At 41.5% G+C, this 17,416-nt stretch overlaps 2 protein-coding genes across 6 annotated transcripts in view; both read right to left on the reverse strand.

The window, feature by feature from the left end:
- Positions 1 to 1,866, reverse strand: part of RSU1 (Ras suppressor protein 1) — an 88,113-nt gene extending 86,247 nt beyond the window's left edge. The window contains exons 1-2 of one of the 5 annotated variants that reach the window (XM_023533101.1): positions 1,685 to 1,866; positions 1,343 to 1,454 (exon numbers count right to left, since the gene is read on the reverse strand). In XM_023533101.1, the coding sequence (XP_023388869.1) occupies positions 1,343 to 1,451 (109 nt within the window). In that variant the 5' untranslated portion in view covers positions 1,452 to 1,454; positions 1,685 to 1,866. The remainder of the gene's footprint in view (positions 1 to 1,342; positions 1,455 to 1,684) is intronic. The other 4 variants (XM_023533100.1, XM_011364362.2, XM_011364361.2 and 1 more) reach the window with 4 other exon arrangements.
- Positions 1,867 to 7,858: 5,992 nt separating this feature from the next.
- Positions 7,859 to 17,416, reverse strand: part of CUBN (cubilin) — a 248,376-nt gene continuing 238,818 nt past the window's right edge. The window contains 5 exon segments of the mRNA XM_023533142.1: positions 7,859 to 8,311; positions 11,213 to 11,448; positions 12,986 to 13,151; positions 15,621 to 15,802; positions 16,678 to 16,825. Coding sequence (XP_023388910.1) covers positions 8,204 to 8,311; positions 11,213 to 11,448; positions 12,986 to 13,151; positions 15,621 to 15,802; positions 16,678 to 16,825 — 840 coding nt within the window. The 3' untranslated portion in view covers positions 7,859 to 8,203.

The following is a 17,416-nucleotide window of genomic DNA, read 5'->3' on the forward strand; positions in this document are numbered from 1 at the left end:
AAAGAAGGCCAATATGACTATTATACAGCTTCAGCCCCTCCAGTCTCCCAATGGAGAAGAGTTGTCTAGATTAAAAACACATTACAATCCTGTCATGAAACAAGGCATAACCAACTTCACAGAAGTGAGAGTGACTATCTCAGCTTGATATAGAGAAAGCTTCACTTAGGCTATGATATCTGAGCTGACTCTTGATAAAAAGGGAAGGATTTCAGGTGAAGAGTGGAGAGGGAGGAAACACTTGTAAAGATACACAGACATGAAAGCGTGTGCCAAGGTTCAGGAAGGGCAATGAAGTCGCATGGCTGGGACACCAAATGCATGGTAGAGACAGGAGCTAAAGTATGTGACCAGATTCAGGAAGGCCTTGCATGTCGCGCCAAGGCACCTGGAGCATTACTGTTGGTAATGAACAACCCTTAAACAGGAGTTCTGTTTAAGGGAGAAGGTCCAAACTGAGGCCACATTTAGCATGAAGAGTGTCTTGTTTCATCTTTATAAAGTATTTTTCAAATACTGAAATTCCTTGCCAACTTCTAAAATTAAGGAAATTTCATCTGGATTCCCACTTTCTAAAAAAAAAAAAAAAAAGTAGCAACGCTGAGCCAACGTCCCCAGGTGGTAACAATTGTTTGGATCTGAGCACCAGGTGTAGCAGCTGCCCCCTTCCCATGAAATACTAAGGCGTTAATGACCATCCTCATCTGACCCCGCAGGCATTTGAATCTGCAACCCCTCCTTTAGAGAGTAACACAATAATATGTGTTACGGGAAAACAGCAGTGTAAGTCACAATACTAACCACAGGGGCAATGAAACTAGACCCAAGAAGGAACGTTAGGAAGACATCACAGTAGCACAAGCAGAAGATAACAAAAGTCTGAACTATAAGTTAGGAGAAAAAAGACCCAGAAAAAGGTAATGTGTCAAGAAATGCTGAACATACTCTAGGCACAATTACTTATCACGTAACTTTTCTGTGGCATTTGTTCAAGGGCCAAAGACTGTATTAGGAGGTAGGAAGAATTCAAAAATGATTTTCAACTAAAAACTAAAGTGGCTATCAAGTAAATTGTGTGGGAAACCCACCCAAATACTGTAAATCGACACAGACAAGTGCTGAGGCACAGCAGCAACTCTCTGTGTGATTCCTGCCCCGGTCTCATGGTCATTTCCAATCAAAACAGAACAAATTCTGACTGCAAACTTTCTACGGTCTTGACAAGGGATGTTTACAAGCAGGCGGTGGAATGTAAACTATGACAACCTCTCACACCACGACCGGCAGTCACTTGTAAAACTTAAAAGCCCTTCCAGCTTTTAAGACCCTGCCGAGAACTCACACAGGCCGTTGACATCCAGCATGTTGGAGATGCCGCGGTCACTCATGTCCACTTCCGGCTGGTTCTTCTCCCGACTCTCCTCCACCAACTTTTTCAGAGACTTGGACATGATCTGTACCAAACGACAACAACAAAGCACGTGGGCGACGGCCGGGAGGGAGCAAGGGAAAAAAGGAGTGAACCTCAGATGGCACCCTCCGGTTCTCCTCGGCCCTGGAAAGTGGGCGTCAGCGGGCAGGGTCCGGGTGCACCGAGGAGGATGGGGCGGGGAGTGGAGCGGCGAGGGTCCGGCACCACTCCGCCCGCGCGCAGACACGCAAACTCAAGTGCAATGACACGCACACTCACCGCGGAGAGCGGCACGTAGCAGGCTGGGCGTGGAAATGACGGGGTCCCGCAGGGCGCACGACTGCGGGGAGGGAAAACCGCAGCCCGCCTGAGGTAGACGCGCACCCGAACGAGGAACACGCCCTGTCCCGGCGCTCCGCGCAGGCGCACTCGGGGCCACGCGCAGCTCCACACCCGGCGCGCGCCCAGCCCTTCCCAAATTAGGAGAACAGTTTTCTAGACGTGGCCTCAAGCGAGGCTCCGCCCATGAAAGAACAAGTACCTGAGGCCGGCCAATCACGTGCGTTCTCCGGCTCTGTGATTCCGCCCCACCCTGAGGTTATTCCGCCCACCTGGAATCCGGGTTTGGGATTCTGATTGGACAAGAGGTGGCGCGTGCGCACTAGTGTTGGCGCAGGCTCAGTTCCTAGGTCGAAGCACAGAGTGCTGTGGGCGGAACCCGAGACCTTTAGGAAGCGGCTGCAGAGGTCGAGTGGTAAGGAAAGTTGGGTTCTGGGGAACCTAGAAGTTGTGGTGGCTGAAAAATGACTACTTGAGATTTACTACTTATAGGAAATTGCTGTTTGACTATCGCCATGGGAACAAAAGGCTTTTGATCATAGGGACATAACATTCTGATAACAAGCTTTCTGCTTCTGTGCTTCCCCGCTTGCACACCCCGACCTATAGGTTGACAGGTAGTGAATAGGAGAAAAATAGCCCTTTGTGTTCAGACAGAATGAAGAATGGGATTTGGGGCTTAAAAACCCTATACCCTCTACATTTCAGGGCTGCTTAATTTGGGGTCTGCGTACCCCTGGCAGATGCAGCTGGCTGAATAAAGAGTGTGATTCCTATGACTCACTGATTCCTGGCGGTTCGTGTGTCTTTCGGGGGCTGGCGGCTACAACAAAGTGAACTTTCTCTTGATATCCTGCTTCTATATCTGCGAATCCACTTATTAGAAGTTGCTACCATGAGTTCCTGATCCACCGTTGTGCCTCCCTCTATATTAAGAGTTCATCAAAGACTAAAACTCCATGGTGGTCTATGTGTCCTCAGCTCTCAACCATGGACCTCTGTGTCACATGAAGGGGAAAATACCAGGACACATAAATGACGTCGCTTTTCTTATAATACACTCAAAATTGTGTCATGTTTTAATTTGCTTTATGTCGAATGATGATTTTATTACACAGTTTTCGCTGTTTTCTTACGAGGGTTTCTGCTTTTCTTTTTCTTCTTGTAACCTTCCTTACCGGATCTCTACGATCTTGCAGCTTTTCATTCCTCTCCATTGCTTAAAATCCAATGAATTATTTTTTTTTAAGACTTTAGGAACTCACTAACTTACTGCTCTAACTTAAACTGATCCTTTCTGTCCTTCCAGCTGACTGATTATGTGTGATTTCCCTTGGTTCCTGGGTTTTGACAGACATTTATTTGTATATGTCTTGCTGGAATATCTGTTTACTAAATTGTGTTTCCTCAAGTATCCTTTTTATGTTTGTTTACCTAGTTTTTTCCACTCTTGCTACTGTAATTCTCCATCTGGTGATTCTTGGTTGTCCTTTCATATTCAAGCATGAAGGTCTGAGCGGGTTTTTCTATATAGCTGATGTAGCTCTTCTGTTGTTGCTATGTATTTGTTTACCTCCTAGGTCAGCATTAATTTTCCCTGGATTGTTTGTTAAATTTCTTCAGAGGTAAGAGCCAAGTTTTATGTCTGCGTGTAATCTCTAAACTGCCTTTTTTTTTTTTTTATTCTCTAAACTGCCTTAGCTGGTGGAGGGAAACGATGAATTGTGAGCACCAACTAATACAGTTTTATTACTTCTGGTCTCACCATTGTCACACTGCACCTGCCAGCCCCACATCCAGATAACACCTGGAAAGTCGATTCCCAATTCTGCTGCATTTCCCACTTGAAATTAATTTGGGCTGTAATTTCTCTTTCATTTGTCTGCATGCTTCCGTTCACATCCTGTTTTCCAGAAATTCTTATCACTCCCTTGTAATTCTCTTCTCATTCTCATCATTTTACCAGTGCAAATCTTAATGAAACGTGTCCCTAAGTTCCAGATTTTTGTGACACAGAAACAGGGCCAGCTTCCTGAACATACGTCCTGTGCAGTCACGCAAAGCTCCACACCTACATGGGCCCCACATTGGTTTAACGCTCCGCTGTCACTATCTTGAAATGTTTAATACTTTTTAAACAAGGGACCCTTAATTTTCCTTTTGCACTGAGCCTTGCAAATTATGTAGCCAGTCCTGCATGGAAAAGTCAGTATTTATCAGAGCTTAAATCATTTTTGTAGCATCACTGCCAAGTGCTCTATGCTTAACAGTCTATGCTTCAATACTTCCCATTAGAAATGCACTATCCCCACCCCGGCCCAGTCAAAGATAGTGTATGGAAGATGCCTTGTCCAAATAAGGCACACTACGTTATAACAACTGGTAAATTCACAGAAATTCCATAAATCATCAAATTTTAAAATGCCTTTTTTCTCTAAACTGCATTTATAATAAATGTAAGTGTCATAGTTACCAAATTAAAATTTGAAAAGCACATTTTTCATCAAATATTCAACAATTACCATTTTTCTTCCAATAACTTCCCTCATTAAATGAATAGCCATGGGATGACTTGCGGTCTGAGTAAATAAAAACATTTTCTTCTATTAACATTAATTTTGATGCTGTATAATCTCTAAGTTTTTACAAAACTAACAAATTACATTAAAAATTTTTCTAGGTCATGTAACAGTGTCAACCTTTTAAAGAAGATGTGTATATATATATATGTGTATATATATATATATATATATATATATGAAGACAGTTTGATTGTCATATTTAATAAGTTCGCACCTAATTCTTCAGGTCTGATGGGAGGCTCTCTCTTGGGCTGAGGTTAGCATCATAGCTCTGTCTCTCAAGTTTTATATAACTTTTAAGTATCTCATTTTTCACATCTATAAAACGGGGTGATTTATTATTTCAGTGAGTGATATATGAGAATGATGCTTGGCATAGAGCAAATATTATATAGATATTAGTTTTCATTTTTCTTAATAAAATTAATGGTGTTAGTGTTCCCTTGGTGAGTGATCGACATGTTTTTATCAAATTTTTTCTACTCAATGGAGTTGAAATTTAATAGGAAATTATGTCAAATAGAACCCATATCCTGGGCACCTCTTAGCCCCAAACTGCCATCAACCCCATCTGTCTCCTGGCCATTCTTCATAAGAGTACCTAAAATGCCAGGACATGCCACTGGGTCCAGAGAGACCTGTGGTGGCTGGCCTCTTGTGAGCTATCTCAGCCAGTTCCCTGAAGGCCAGATGAGGGAGATCAGATGGCAGGTGTAAGCCTGGCTCCTCTCCAGTTCTGGGTTCCCAGGCTGTGAGCATGGAGGGGTGGGTATCACCAGGAGAAATGAATCAGAATGGCCACCAGGTAGTGCTGGAATGGAGTCTGAAAGCCCCTTCTGTGTTGGCATTAGCCCTTTGGTTGCTGGATCCTGAGGACGCTTGAGGAGGAGGTGGTATTGGGGTTTGGCTATTGTCCCCTGTCCTGCTCCTTCTCTAACAGGGTGTCTTACGTTCCCATTCTCATCTGGAGTACAATAGGGTTAGAAGGTGACCGTGAGGCTTTCTTAGTTCAGTGTATGATCAGCTGTGGACAGCAGACATTTCCTTTTCTTTAGATTTGTGCTTGTTTCGGTTCCTTCAGACCCATGTGGGATATCCTTTTCCATTAACGTCGAACTAAGACTACCCCTTCCCCACCCCTCAGACCCAAGTATTTCACATTATGGCTTTTTGGATTCTACTATAGCCTGAAAGCAGCATTTTTGTGTATCTCAATATTTTAACACCCAGGATGCCTATGCCAGTGCCGGCTCGTTGATTGTTAGTCTGTCCAGGGGTCCGATCACTAACAATGGAGCTTTATGCGATGCAATCTGGGAGGAGGAAAATTTCCACTTAGACACTAGACCTGGGGAGCTGACTAAATGTAAGTTTCACCAGATAAGGAAAGTGAGGATTTTGCCTTGGGACTGGTTCAGGAAACCCCACAAGATGGAGCTGGGAAGGAGGCTTTCTGAAGTAGAGAGATGGTCGATGGAATCGTATGGCCATCTCGTTCATCACTTTATCTTAGGTGTGCCTAGTCCGTGTCACATAGTAAATGCTCAATAACATTTATAAATGAATGAGTTAAATGTACAACAGACCAGAAGAAATGAGATGGATCTTACTAATGAGAGATGACGTAAGATTATATATAGAAAACCTTAAAGACTCCACTAAAAATCTGCTAGAATGAATAAATGAATTCAGTAAAGTAGCAAGGTACAAACTCAACATACGGAAATCAGTTACATTTCTATATACTAATAAGAAACTATCTGAAAGAGAAATCAAGAAAGCATTCCATTTACGATTGCATCAAAAACAATAAAATACTTAGGAATAAATTTAACGAAGGAAGTGAAAGCCATATACACTGAAAACTGTAAGACAGAAGAGACTGAAGAAGACACAAATAATTAGAAAGATACTCTGTTCTTGGATTGGAAGAATTAATATTGTGAAAAATGCCAACACTACCAAAAGTGATCTATAGAGTCAATGAAATCCTAAAGTTCCAATGGCATTTTTTTCTCACAGAAATAAAAAAAACAATCCCAAATTTTATATGGAACCACAAAAGACCCCATATAGCCAAAGAATTACTGAAAAAGAAGAACAAAGGTAGAGACATCACACTTCCTGATCTCAAGCGATAGTACAAAGTATAATAATCGAAACTATGATACTGGCATTAAAAACAGGTGTATAGATTGGTGAAACAATAGAAAGCTCAGAGACACACCCCCACATATATGGTCAATTAATTTTTGACACGGATGCCAAGAACATAAAATGGGCAATTTCTTTAATAAACAGTAGTGGGAAAATTGGATATCTACTTGCAAAAGGATGCAAGTGGACCCCTATCCTATATCACTCACAAAAATTAGCTTGAAGTGGATCAAAGATTTAAATGTAAGACCTGAAACCATAAAACTCCTGGAAGAAAACATAGAGGAAAAATCCTTGATATCAGTCTTGGCAAAGAATTCTTGGATAAGTCACCGAAAGCACAGGCAACAAAAATTGAAATAAACAAGCAGGACTACATTAAACTGTAGCTCTGCAAAAGAGCTTCTGCACAGCAAACGAAATAATAAATTGAAAGGGCAACTTAAAAAATAGGAGAAAATGTCTTTTCCATTTTAAGTTTTCAGTTTTAAAATTACATAATAATATCGACTATGCTTTCTTCAACTTGATGCATACGCCTCCTAAATATCCTAATATGCTTCCTAGGAAATCGTATCTCTCTGACTGAAAATGACATAGATTCCTTTACTCTAACCATGCAATCTAAGATCAAACCCTCTCTTGTTTTAGAGCTGCATATGTTAATCTTGCTTTCAGATCAAATTCCTGTTATTTCATAGGTTATTGTTTAACTTTCTCCATATGCTGTAGCTTTATGATTCGTTTTTAGATAAAAGAGTTATCAACCCCTATCAAATTCCATCTTAATAATTTTAGTCCATTGTTCCAGCTCGTCAAGACCCTTTGAGTTGGATGGTGCTCCTCGCCGCGTTCACAGTTCTTTCCAATAGCATGTCATCCATAGGGTTGATGATATCTATCCATAATGCAGAGTCAAAGAAAGCAGGAATTTTTAAGGTAAAAATATGTACATGGCTCTGTGTGCAGAAATAATTTCTCTGGCTTTTGAGTCTGAGTATGATGAAGTAACACTATAACACGTTCCCACAACTTCATCCATTCACTTAATAAGACCTAACTTTGCACATTTAACGTAAAGTCTCTTGCTTTGTTAAAGGCAGCAGAAGACTTTATGAAATTGTTGTCCAACTATTATAACTTCACACCTTGGATTGTTAAGCTAAGAATAGAAAATGGTGGTACTTACAGAAACAGGCACAAAGAAGTTAAGCCCTTAACTCGAAGCAAATCCAAACACAGGCAGCCTGGCTCCATTTCTGACCCTGAAGGTTTCATGTACCTCGTCAAAATGTAAAAATGCAACTTGAAAAGTTATGTGTACCCTACAGTGTAAGACTAAAAGAGTTAAAAATTAATGCAGCATATCTGTGTACAATGCAATCATGTTTATTACTCCTAACTTGACATTCACAGTGAAAATCATTTTGAAAATTTATAACACATGTCAATCATTTCCAAGTCTATAAGGAATTTTAGAAAATTTCAGTTCAAAATATTAGAAGGATGATGTGGACAGCCAAGACTACTACATTCTATGTTCAAAAAAAATGTTCAGATATCGATTCCACATCTGCTTTGGTGAAAAACATACACCTACAAATTATTCTCGGTAGCACAGGCAGGGGTCATGGATCAAGATGGCAGAGCTCCATCCAGCAGGACATCCGGCGGCTGCTGCGGGAGAGCCTGGGCAAACACACACCCCGCGCGTTTAGCTGTCCCAAATCAGGCGTACTGCTGACGGGCGCGCTGCGTACTCCGCGTGAAATTCTATGAAGACCCGATGTGAGGAGGCCACAAAGGGAGCTATGTTAGTGTCCTAAGATGGAGGGAACACAGAAGTAATTAATAAGTTATATTTTTCACAAATTTGAACATTTTCCTAGAAATGTTAGCATAGTAAAAATGTACTACATAAAGCAGCAAAAAGTTTACAGTAAACATAATATGCCTAGAAGTAATCTTGCTAAGAATATAAATATTTTATATAAAAAGTATTGCTGGGGTTGGGCATTGAGGGGACATGGGGAGTAACTACTGATGGATACAAAGATTCTTTGAGGGGGTAATGAAAATGTAAAATTGATCAGTGATGATAGCTACACAATTCTGAATCTACAAAAAGCTACTGAATCGTACACTTTAAGTAGATGGTAGATGGACTGTATGGTATGTGAATTATATCAGTAAAATTGTCATTAAAAACTGAATTTCCAATTCAAGTTCTTACTGAAATTTTCATTTTTTGGTGAAAATACATACTTATATTTACAACTAAAACGATCCTACGAGTAAAGTATACCACTGTCTCCCCTTAATACCTATAGTTTCCCTTGGTGATTTATTTTCATATTCTTTCTGTGGAATAGTCTATGTTTGGGGGAGGAGGGGGTAGTAAATGCGTCTCAGCTTTTTCTCATTTCCTAATCATTTATTTAACAAATATTTATCGAGAGACTTCTATGTTGCAGGCATTATTTTTAGCACTGGGGAATTTAAAAAAAAAAAAAAAATGAGCCCAATAGACTGAAGGCTTTGCTCTCCTGAAGCTACATTGTAATCGGAGGAGGCAAACTATGAACCAAGTAAGTCAGCAAACTAGACACTCCGTTGAGATTGTCCTGGAGGCAGGAATGTCCACACCGGGTCACAGTTGCAGTTCGGGGCCTGCTCCTCTATTCTGCGAGGCCTCACTGCCTGGGTCCTCCCCAAGAGCCATCAAAACACACACATTTCCAAGAGAATAAATTATTCAGCTGAGTGCAGCACAGAGAATTGTTTTTCCAAAGAGATATATTGAAAGTATGTACAATATTGTATATTCTCGTGTGCATGCAATTTTTCTTTCCATTTTAATCTGCTCCCAAATTTCCAGTTATTATTCTACGTTGACAAACGGGTGAACAGTTAGCAAAAGTTTTAAACTCTTTGATTCTCCTAATGTTTCCTGTTTCTAGATGTTCAGTTTTGTAACTGAGAGTGTTACAGGATTTCCCTGTGAACAATGACATTTATTTTATCATAAAAGAAAACATTTTCAAATCAGCATGTGATTAGCAATCTAAGGAGTGACTTCCACCATCACACTGGAAGTGAACTATATTGGACCTTAAATGCTAAAGAAATCAGTGTTATCTTTAATTTTAAAAAGAACAATTACATTTGAGACTGTGTCCACATTTATCAAAATGTAAAACTGGGAAAATACTGTAAACGACAGTTTTAAAAAACTAACATCTGGTTATAGACCACAATTTAATGTGACATTGGTTCAGTGCCTCAGTTGTCTTTTATCTGCAAAGTCCAGGTCATCTTTATTCTTTCCACCTCGTGGGATTGTCACTGTGGGGATCAAACGAGGCCGTGTGTTTGAAAGTCACTTAAAACCAAAACCAAAAGAGAACAAATAAACGAAACCACAATGCAGATATAAAATTATGGTGCTGTTAAAATGGTCCCTTTCACTCTCTCTGGGAATGTTTATAAAGAAGTAACCAGCTTCTGAATCTTAAATGTGACACATTTACTGGGTTATCTTTATGTGAATCTCCTGTGAATAACAATGACACAGTATCAACTAGCCAAGTGACCAAAACTTCTGCCCTAGTAATTAACTCTGTATATAAGGAGATAGCTACCAGAAAGTTTATCCAACTGTTGTCTATAAACAAGAGGGGCTTCGTTAAATAAATTAGGCTGTACTCATTGCAATAGAATACCATCCACTGATTAAATTATGATACACCAGTGCTTTTACTGATATGTTAAGAAGTTAACGATATATGAGTAAGTAAAAAGAACACACCATAAAACTATGATATATGTGTGTATGCAAATAGAGTCAAAGAAATGTGTTTTAAAGAATATATGGCAGAATTCCAAGGGCTTTGGAAATTTTGATCAATTTTCTGATATTTCTGAAAATAACATCAATTTTACAAACAGTGCCATATTTTTTAAAAACTCTCTAGATTTCCAGATAATGTAATTCTGTTCTGTTTGATTAGAAAGCTTTACTAAATGGGTAAAGAACAGAACAGTAAGAAGCACATATCCTGTCATCAGAAGTCACATTTCCCTTCTTGAAATCTCTGTTAAGTGTCCACTTTCAATAAAATGAGAGGGTCGTGAGGGCAGATGCAAGCAATGCTGAGTCAATGTCGGAATTCTAACGGTATTTAGGAAAGATTTAGGCCATCAAAACTTTACAGAAACAACCATACTAGTCACCCAGCCAATCTTCACTGTCTCTGTGGACTTCTGCAAAGAATTCCCACAATTTTCAACAGGAAGTAGTTGAAATGGAGCCAGGCGTCCAAATTTTCTAAAGCTCTACTCCTACAGAAACAAATACGGGTATTCACCTCTGAGTGGTGCACCGAAATCACATATGGAGCTTTTAAAAAACAACGTGCCAGGAATCCTCCCTAGAGATTCTGATTAGGTAGGTGCAAGCAGGGACTCCTAGGAAGTCTGTAAAACTAACTAACTGCATAGATAACTTCTGATGCATAGTTGTTTGGTATTACTATTAATTTAACACAATGCCCACTAGGTGGCACTCATGTTCTCAAAATAAAAAGAAAAGTCAAAAAATGGTACCGAATTTGTAAAAGTGCATTGTGCTTTGTATTTTGCCTGTCTGCCTTTAAAAGTATATACTGTTACTTTCACTATTTAAACATAATATATGGAAATTCGAAAAATCTGTGTTACTCACTGCTCCGCAATACGGTCCAGAGGATGGAGAATTAATATCTGGTCCATCGAAGAGTATGAGATAGTTCTGGACACAGTCTCCAGGATCGTCAATGCTGATAAAGTAAAAGCTGACGGTGACAAGCCTTCCAGATGGAGCAATGATGGCCCATTCGCAGTGAGTGTGGTTTGGGTAAGTGCCCGGATAGCCGGGGCTAGTGAATGAGCCGCTGTCTCCGTAAAGAGTTCCACCACAGCCTGCGTGAGAAATAATTGCAGGAAATTTCATTCAACAAAGTAAGAAACCAGCCCGCGTGCTTTGGTGTGCTTGTACGGCACTAAGAAGGTTGTCATTTTCTTAAGGTGCTGAGATATGCAAGAATTCTGGAGGCAAGAACCCTTTTCCTGTTCCTTCTTCGGGGTAAATCCCTCCCACTCCCTCACCGCCTCCCCCCCCCCCCCCCACCCCATCCTCCTCCCTTCCACCCCTCCTCCACCACATATTCCTTTCCCTGCATGTCATGACTTAGGGACAACTTCCTCAGGGTCTGTTCTGTGAAAATGCTGGGCGGAAAACACCATGGGAAAAACCAAGACCTGGGTAAAGTAACTGTAGGAGAGTAAAGTTGTTATATACGTCTGATGGTGTAGAGCTGCAAGCAGTGAGTTGATGATGACGTGGGTAAAGTAAAATGAAAAGTGAAATTCCAGGGCTGAACAAACAGAAGCGTGTTATCGGAGGTTTCGGCAGTAAGCATTATCATCATACTGACTTTACCAGGCTTATAATTGACAGTTCCAAGACTGCCATACTTCCAGCCAAAGCTCTGTAAGTGTTGGTGTCAACTTGCTCAGTTTGTTAATTTGTGTACAACTGTCATTATTTAGACCATATAGCCCTGGGGTTCCAGACATGGTACTGCATGGGACGAAAGCACAAGGAAAACAAGAAGAAAGTCTGGGCTGGCTGGCTGAGCACTGGTGTCTAGTCCAGCCTCTGCCACAATCTAGCTGTACATTTTGGGCAACACATTAATTTGGTGTCTTATTTCTTCATCTGTAAAATGAAAGCATTGGAGATCACCGTTTAAGCATCTTTAGGTGCCAAGATTTCATTATCTATGATTGTCTTGATAGAACCCTTTTGTTTCTCAGCCCATTTTAAATGAATCATTTTTATTATTCTTATTTTGAAACTTTTTAGGTATTTTTGAGGATGTTTCATAAAGATATTCTTCCTCTCTTGAGTTAAAGGTATTGACATGACTTAACCTGCCTTGAGTTACTTGATAAACAACCAACTAAAAATGCAGGAAGAAACTTACTGTCCTATAAAAAAAGCAATTAAGCTCCAGGACTGCCAAGAAACGACAGGGATTGCAAAGAGCTCCGCTGCTCGCATACACACGAGAATGTGTTGGTAACGCGCCTTCTGCTAAACCTTTTTTTTTTTTAATTCTCAGAGAACTACCTTGATGATCAAACCAAAAGGTAAAAATGTGACAAAATCAGAATTCATAAATGACTTTTAAAAGCGTTATAGTCTCTTATCTGTATTTACATGTAAATGTATATTCTTTAAAAATAGTTATAGAAACGGTGAGTAAAAGTAGAATTAAAAAGAATCTCTGTATTTTCATTGTTAAAAAAAAAATCTCTATTTTAATCAGAAAAGAATTGAGTAGACAGATGGCTAAAAAGATCAAGTCACTTTGCATGGCCTTTTTCTATTAGATGCCTTATGTTCTTCTCACTTACATTGCTTTGCCTTTCAAAGTACAAGTAAGTGTCTTACCGGAGGGCGATGAGGTCCAGATAATCTCGTACCCACGACGGGAAGTTGCACCATCGCTCTTAAATCGTAGGTAGAGCTCATTATTCTGAGAGAAGATCGGATTTGGCAGCAGAGTTCCACAGTATGTGCCCAGTAACGGTGAACTGCTGTCACTTCCGTTTCTTACCTTCAACAACGAGTCACAAATTATTATACTTCAGCGCGTCATCCCTTCTTCTCTGATTTATCATGCATTGCTCTTCATCAACATATAATAAAATGTCATAAGGTTCAAACAAGGAATTTCTGTATGGATACAACTCGATAAATCTATAAAACTTCTGAGTTTTAGAAATATTTTAAAAACATTCTGTAGCTGAATAGGTTTTTGTTTGTTTTTTTTTTTTAATTCACTGTACGGAATAGACACATCTAAAAACAGGACCATGCTGTGAACTTGGCCGCGATCCGTCCTCCGACCACGCTGTCCCGACCAGCCTGACCCCAACATCCACTCCTGACATGTGTGAAAGAAACGCTGTCCAGGGAATAATGCCTTCCCAGTGCTTTTCGGAGTCCTCTGCTAGGTGTTTACACAAAGTGGCCTTGCATGGGAGGAGTAGCCAGTTATCTACACTCTTGGCTTCGGGTCTTTTTCCTATAGATTTTCTTTTAGAAAGCTGATGCTCTGAGAAGAAAAGTGAGATATTAATTCCCACTGAGCATGCTCACGACTTGTTCTATTCATTTTTCTCTTCACAGGAACCAAGAGAGCGGTAGACATCTCTGGGACGTCAGAGGACCCTGACTGGGTTCTGAGGTTCTGAAGACAAATGCAGATTCCCAATGTGATCTGGGGCTTGGCCTTTGCGTGATATACTGACAGTTGGAATCCTCCATTAGAAATTTCTATTCCTGCCACAGTTAACGTGGATGAAACGCTGAGTCTTGCCGGTGTGGCTGCCATAAAAACCATGCCACGGTCTTCCCACCGAGAACCAGATGCAGTGCACGTGACGGGCCTAAGTTGTAGTTTCCTGTCTTTGCTGATTGGACAGGAAGTTTTCGACCCATTTCTACGGGATAAGGAAGGACCGCGGGGGTAAGTTCTCACTCTTCAATTCTGGAGAGCTGGCCTTCACTCCCAGCATCCAGAGGTAAATGGCAAATGTTAACTCCTGTCACTCAGGCTTGAGACGACCTAGGAGTAGCTGCGGTGGAACTCTGAACTGATGGGATATTTCTGTCCCTTCTCTATAACCGACTCCTTCCCCTGTATCTGCTTAGCACTTCATAAACATTTTTAGACTCCGTGGTGGGCGAGGTACATAGGTCTGAGTTTAATACGCTGATTGACACAAATGACCTGTATTTCTCCCCTCATCTCCTCCCTGCTACATCCATCTCCTCCCAGTTTCCTACCACAACAAGTGTTTCCCATAAAAGAGGCATGAGCTTTCTCCCAGGACTTGTTACACTATAGGTTAAGACTATCCATCAACAAAGACCTTTGATGAATTCTATCGGGGAGTGCTTTCCCAGAAGATAAAACTGCGTAATAGGTGGAGAGGAGCAATCAGCTTTTCGGAAACTTCACCGAAGATGCAGGCGTATATGAAACAAAGCCTGTTTGGCGGGCTTCAGGTAAGGTTTAGATTCATATTCGTCCACAGAGGGATTCAGCATTCTCGGCTTATACCAGTGTGTTATGTTGAACCTCTGTTTCTGAAGAATGAATTCATTTCCACCAGAGTTTGCAAAGGACGCCCAGGTGGGCTCTGGATCTTTATGGCCAAACAGAGGCGCTGAGCTCTACACGCCATCTGTGTCACTCATGGGCTCATTTAGAACATCTTCTGTGAACAATAACGCAACGGTCCTTCTCACTTGAATAGCGGACGCCAAGTCGGGCAGAAAGGATGCACGGGGAGCTTTGCTGGTGGCCCCGGGGGTTACAAAGGTGCAAGCTCTCTGGTGGCATGGCCCTGCTGGCTCCAGGCTCAGCCGGTTTCTCTCCTGGTGTGTTTGGGGACAGAGCAGAGGGTGGGTAGGAGGAGGACGGCAAACTGCAAGGTCGCCTCCTTGTCCTGTCTAGAGCTCTCCATGGTGCTGAGGAGGAAGGAACAGCGCACCCCCGCTTCCTCTGAACGCTTCGCCAAGGAAACACTCTCCCCGCTGTGGCATCAGGGAAATTAGACGAACGATTTGGTAGCATTTGGTTTCATGCTTATCTCCTCGCAAAGCACGCTTCTTAAAGTCAGTGCCATCGTCCACCTCCAAAATCGGTGCTTTGCCCTTGGACTTCCCTCTGGCTCGTCCAGGCTGAACTCGCACGGCACTTCCTTCAAGAAGCCATCTCTGTCCCCAGACTGACTCTGTTCGTCCCTCCCACACTGCGTGGGAGTTGGCAATGTCCCGTCTGTCTTCCTCGCAGGACGATGAACCTCCGGGGGCCCTGAATATGTCTTGCTCCTTTGGCGCCTGGACCTAGAAGATGCTTGGTAAGTATTTATGGACTGAAAGAATAATGGATAAGTTAATGAAATGAGTAAGGGATATATGATTAACGGTAGCAGAGCAAAAGGTGAAAAATCTGAAGCGATCCGTCATCACCTTTTAAATAGCTTCATCTACATGATATCCAAATGTACGTTACCTCCAAGAAATCACGTCTGCATTCGCTTGAGTCCTCAATGTCAAATGAATGGAAGAAGAGGGAAACAGTGTGGTTCTGTGGGGCCGTGAGAGTAACAGTACAATCCAAGTTATTGTTATAATTATCCGGCCACCCGGGACTCTTCAGGTTGCCAAACGCCTTATTATATGCTCTGTTGCAATCTTAGAGGGGAAAAAAAAAAACATAATTAATGTACGTGTCCCAATCTTCAGTGTTCTTTCAACCTGACAGGAATAATTCAAAGAGATGAGTAAATCCGAACGAACTTTAGAAAAAAGCTAACCCAGCCTCTCCGTTTGCCTTCGAGATCACCGGGATTCCAGGAGGTGGGGTGGACGGCACGTGGGCAAATGCAGGGCAATGCCTGCCTGGCTAATGTGAAACAACCGTACGGGAAACGGGGAGCAGGAGCTTTGAAGGCGAACGTTCTGGCATTCTCTGTACTTTTCTGACCGCTGTGAGGTGGAGCTGGCTGACAATTAGACCCTTTTTTAAGGCATAAAGTCTCTACCTCCAACACAGAATCTTGTCTTAGGATTTCCCTGAAAATCTTTTGATGAATTATTTGTTTTGATAGAACTGGCAAATTGTTCTTTACCATTTCTGGCAAAAAAAAAAAAAAAAAATACCCAGCGTGTTTTTATTTGTTTTAATCAAAGGCCGCGTTAGTTTTAATCAAGTTTGAAAAGAACATTACATAAAGTGGTCTCTGGAAATAAATGTCTCAGTTTTAGTAATCAAAGCTTTCAAAGCTTCTTGGTTTTTACAAAATAATTTCCTAAGATATAGTAATTTCTTTATGTGGTCAAGTGGATGATTGATAAAATAACTTGGCTATTTTTAAATGAACTTTAAAGAAGACACATGGACTTTGAAGGATATGCTAACATTCTAAACATTTTAGTATGATATTCACTTTAGCTCTTCAGAACCCACCTGTGGATTAACAAACTCTAATTTACTCAGAGGAGTTCATTCCAGCAATAACTGTAACAATGGCGGATTTCCTGAACAAACATAAAGCTCCAGGGCTCACCTGCAATCTGATAGGTAAAACCCACTCTAGAGTTTTCATTAAAAACTTCAGATTTGAAAAAGGCAATTGCAGTTCTTGCAGAAGAATAAAACGTGGGTATGGCTGAAGCGTTTCTGCCACAGAAGCGAGTTCCTGGATTTCTATTATCCTGAAATGAAATGGAAGCCAAATCACATTAGATTTCATTTCAAAAGAGAATAGGCCATAGTGGAAATTAAACTGCATGTAACAGTACACTTAAATATTCAGCCATGGAAACTACGTATAGTGTTCGAAGCGCTTGGCAACGAGACTCACCTTGGCCTTGGGATATACAAATGTTTCATATTCAATGAAACGAACAGGAGGCAGGGAGGCCAAGTTTCTACTGAAACCACGAGACAGACACTTGCCTCCTGGAAAACAAGAGCCTTCTCCTCCTTCACAGCCAAAGCCTGTGCCCTTGCTCTGAGCACATCCGACTGTTGGAGCTACTGCTCTGCTACTGGGGTTCTCCAGAATCCGGAAGGCCGTACAGCGCCCTGGCACTGCTCCAGCTTTCGCCACCCGTCACAGACCTAGCCAGAGCCGTCAGCACTGAGGTGAATCCCACGGGGGAGCTCACGCCTGTAATGAGGTCCCTGTCTCCTTTTGTGAAACTTGGCAGCCCTCATCCCCTCTCAGGAGGATAGAATAAATGTGGTCCAACCCCTCTATCCTTTCATAAAGACAACTCGTGCCAAAGTCAGGACACCTGCTG

Source organism: Pteropus vampyrus, unplaced genomic scaffold, assembly GCF_000151845.1.
Source record: "Pteropus vampyrus isolate Shadow unplaced genomic scaffold, Pvam_2.0 Scaffold96, whole genome shotgun sequence".
Lineage (NCBI taxonomy): Eukaryota > Metazoa > Chordata > Mammalia > Chiroptera > Pteropodidae > Pteropus > Pteropus vampyrus.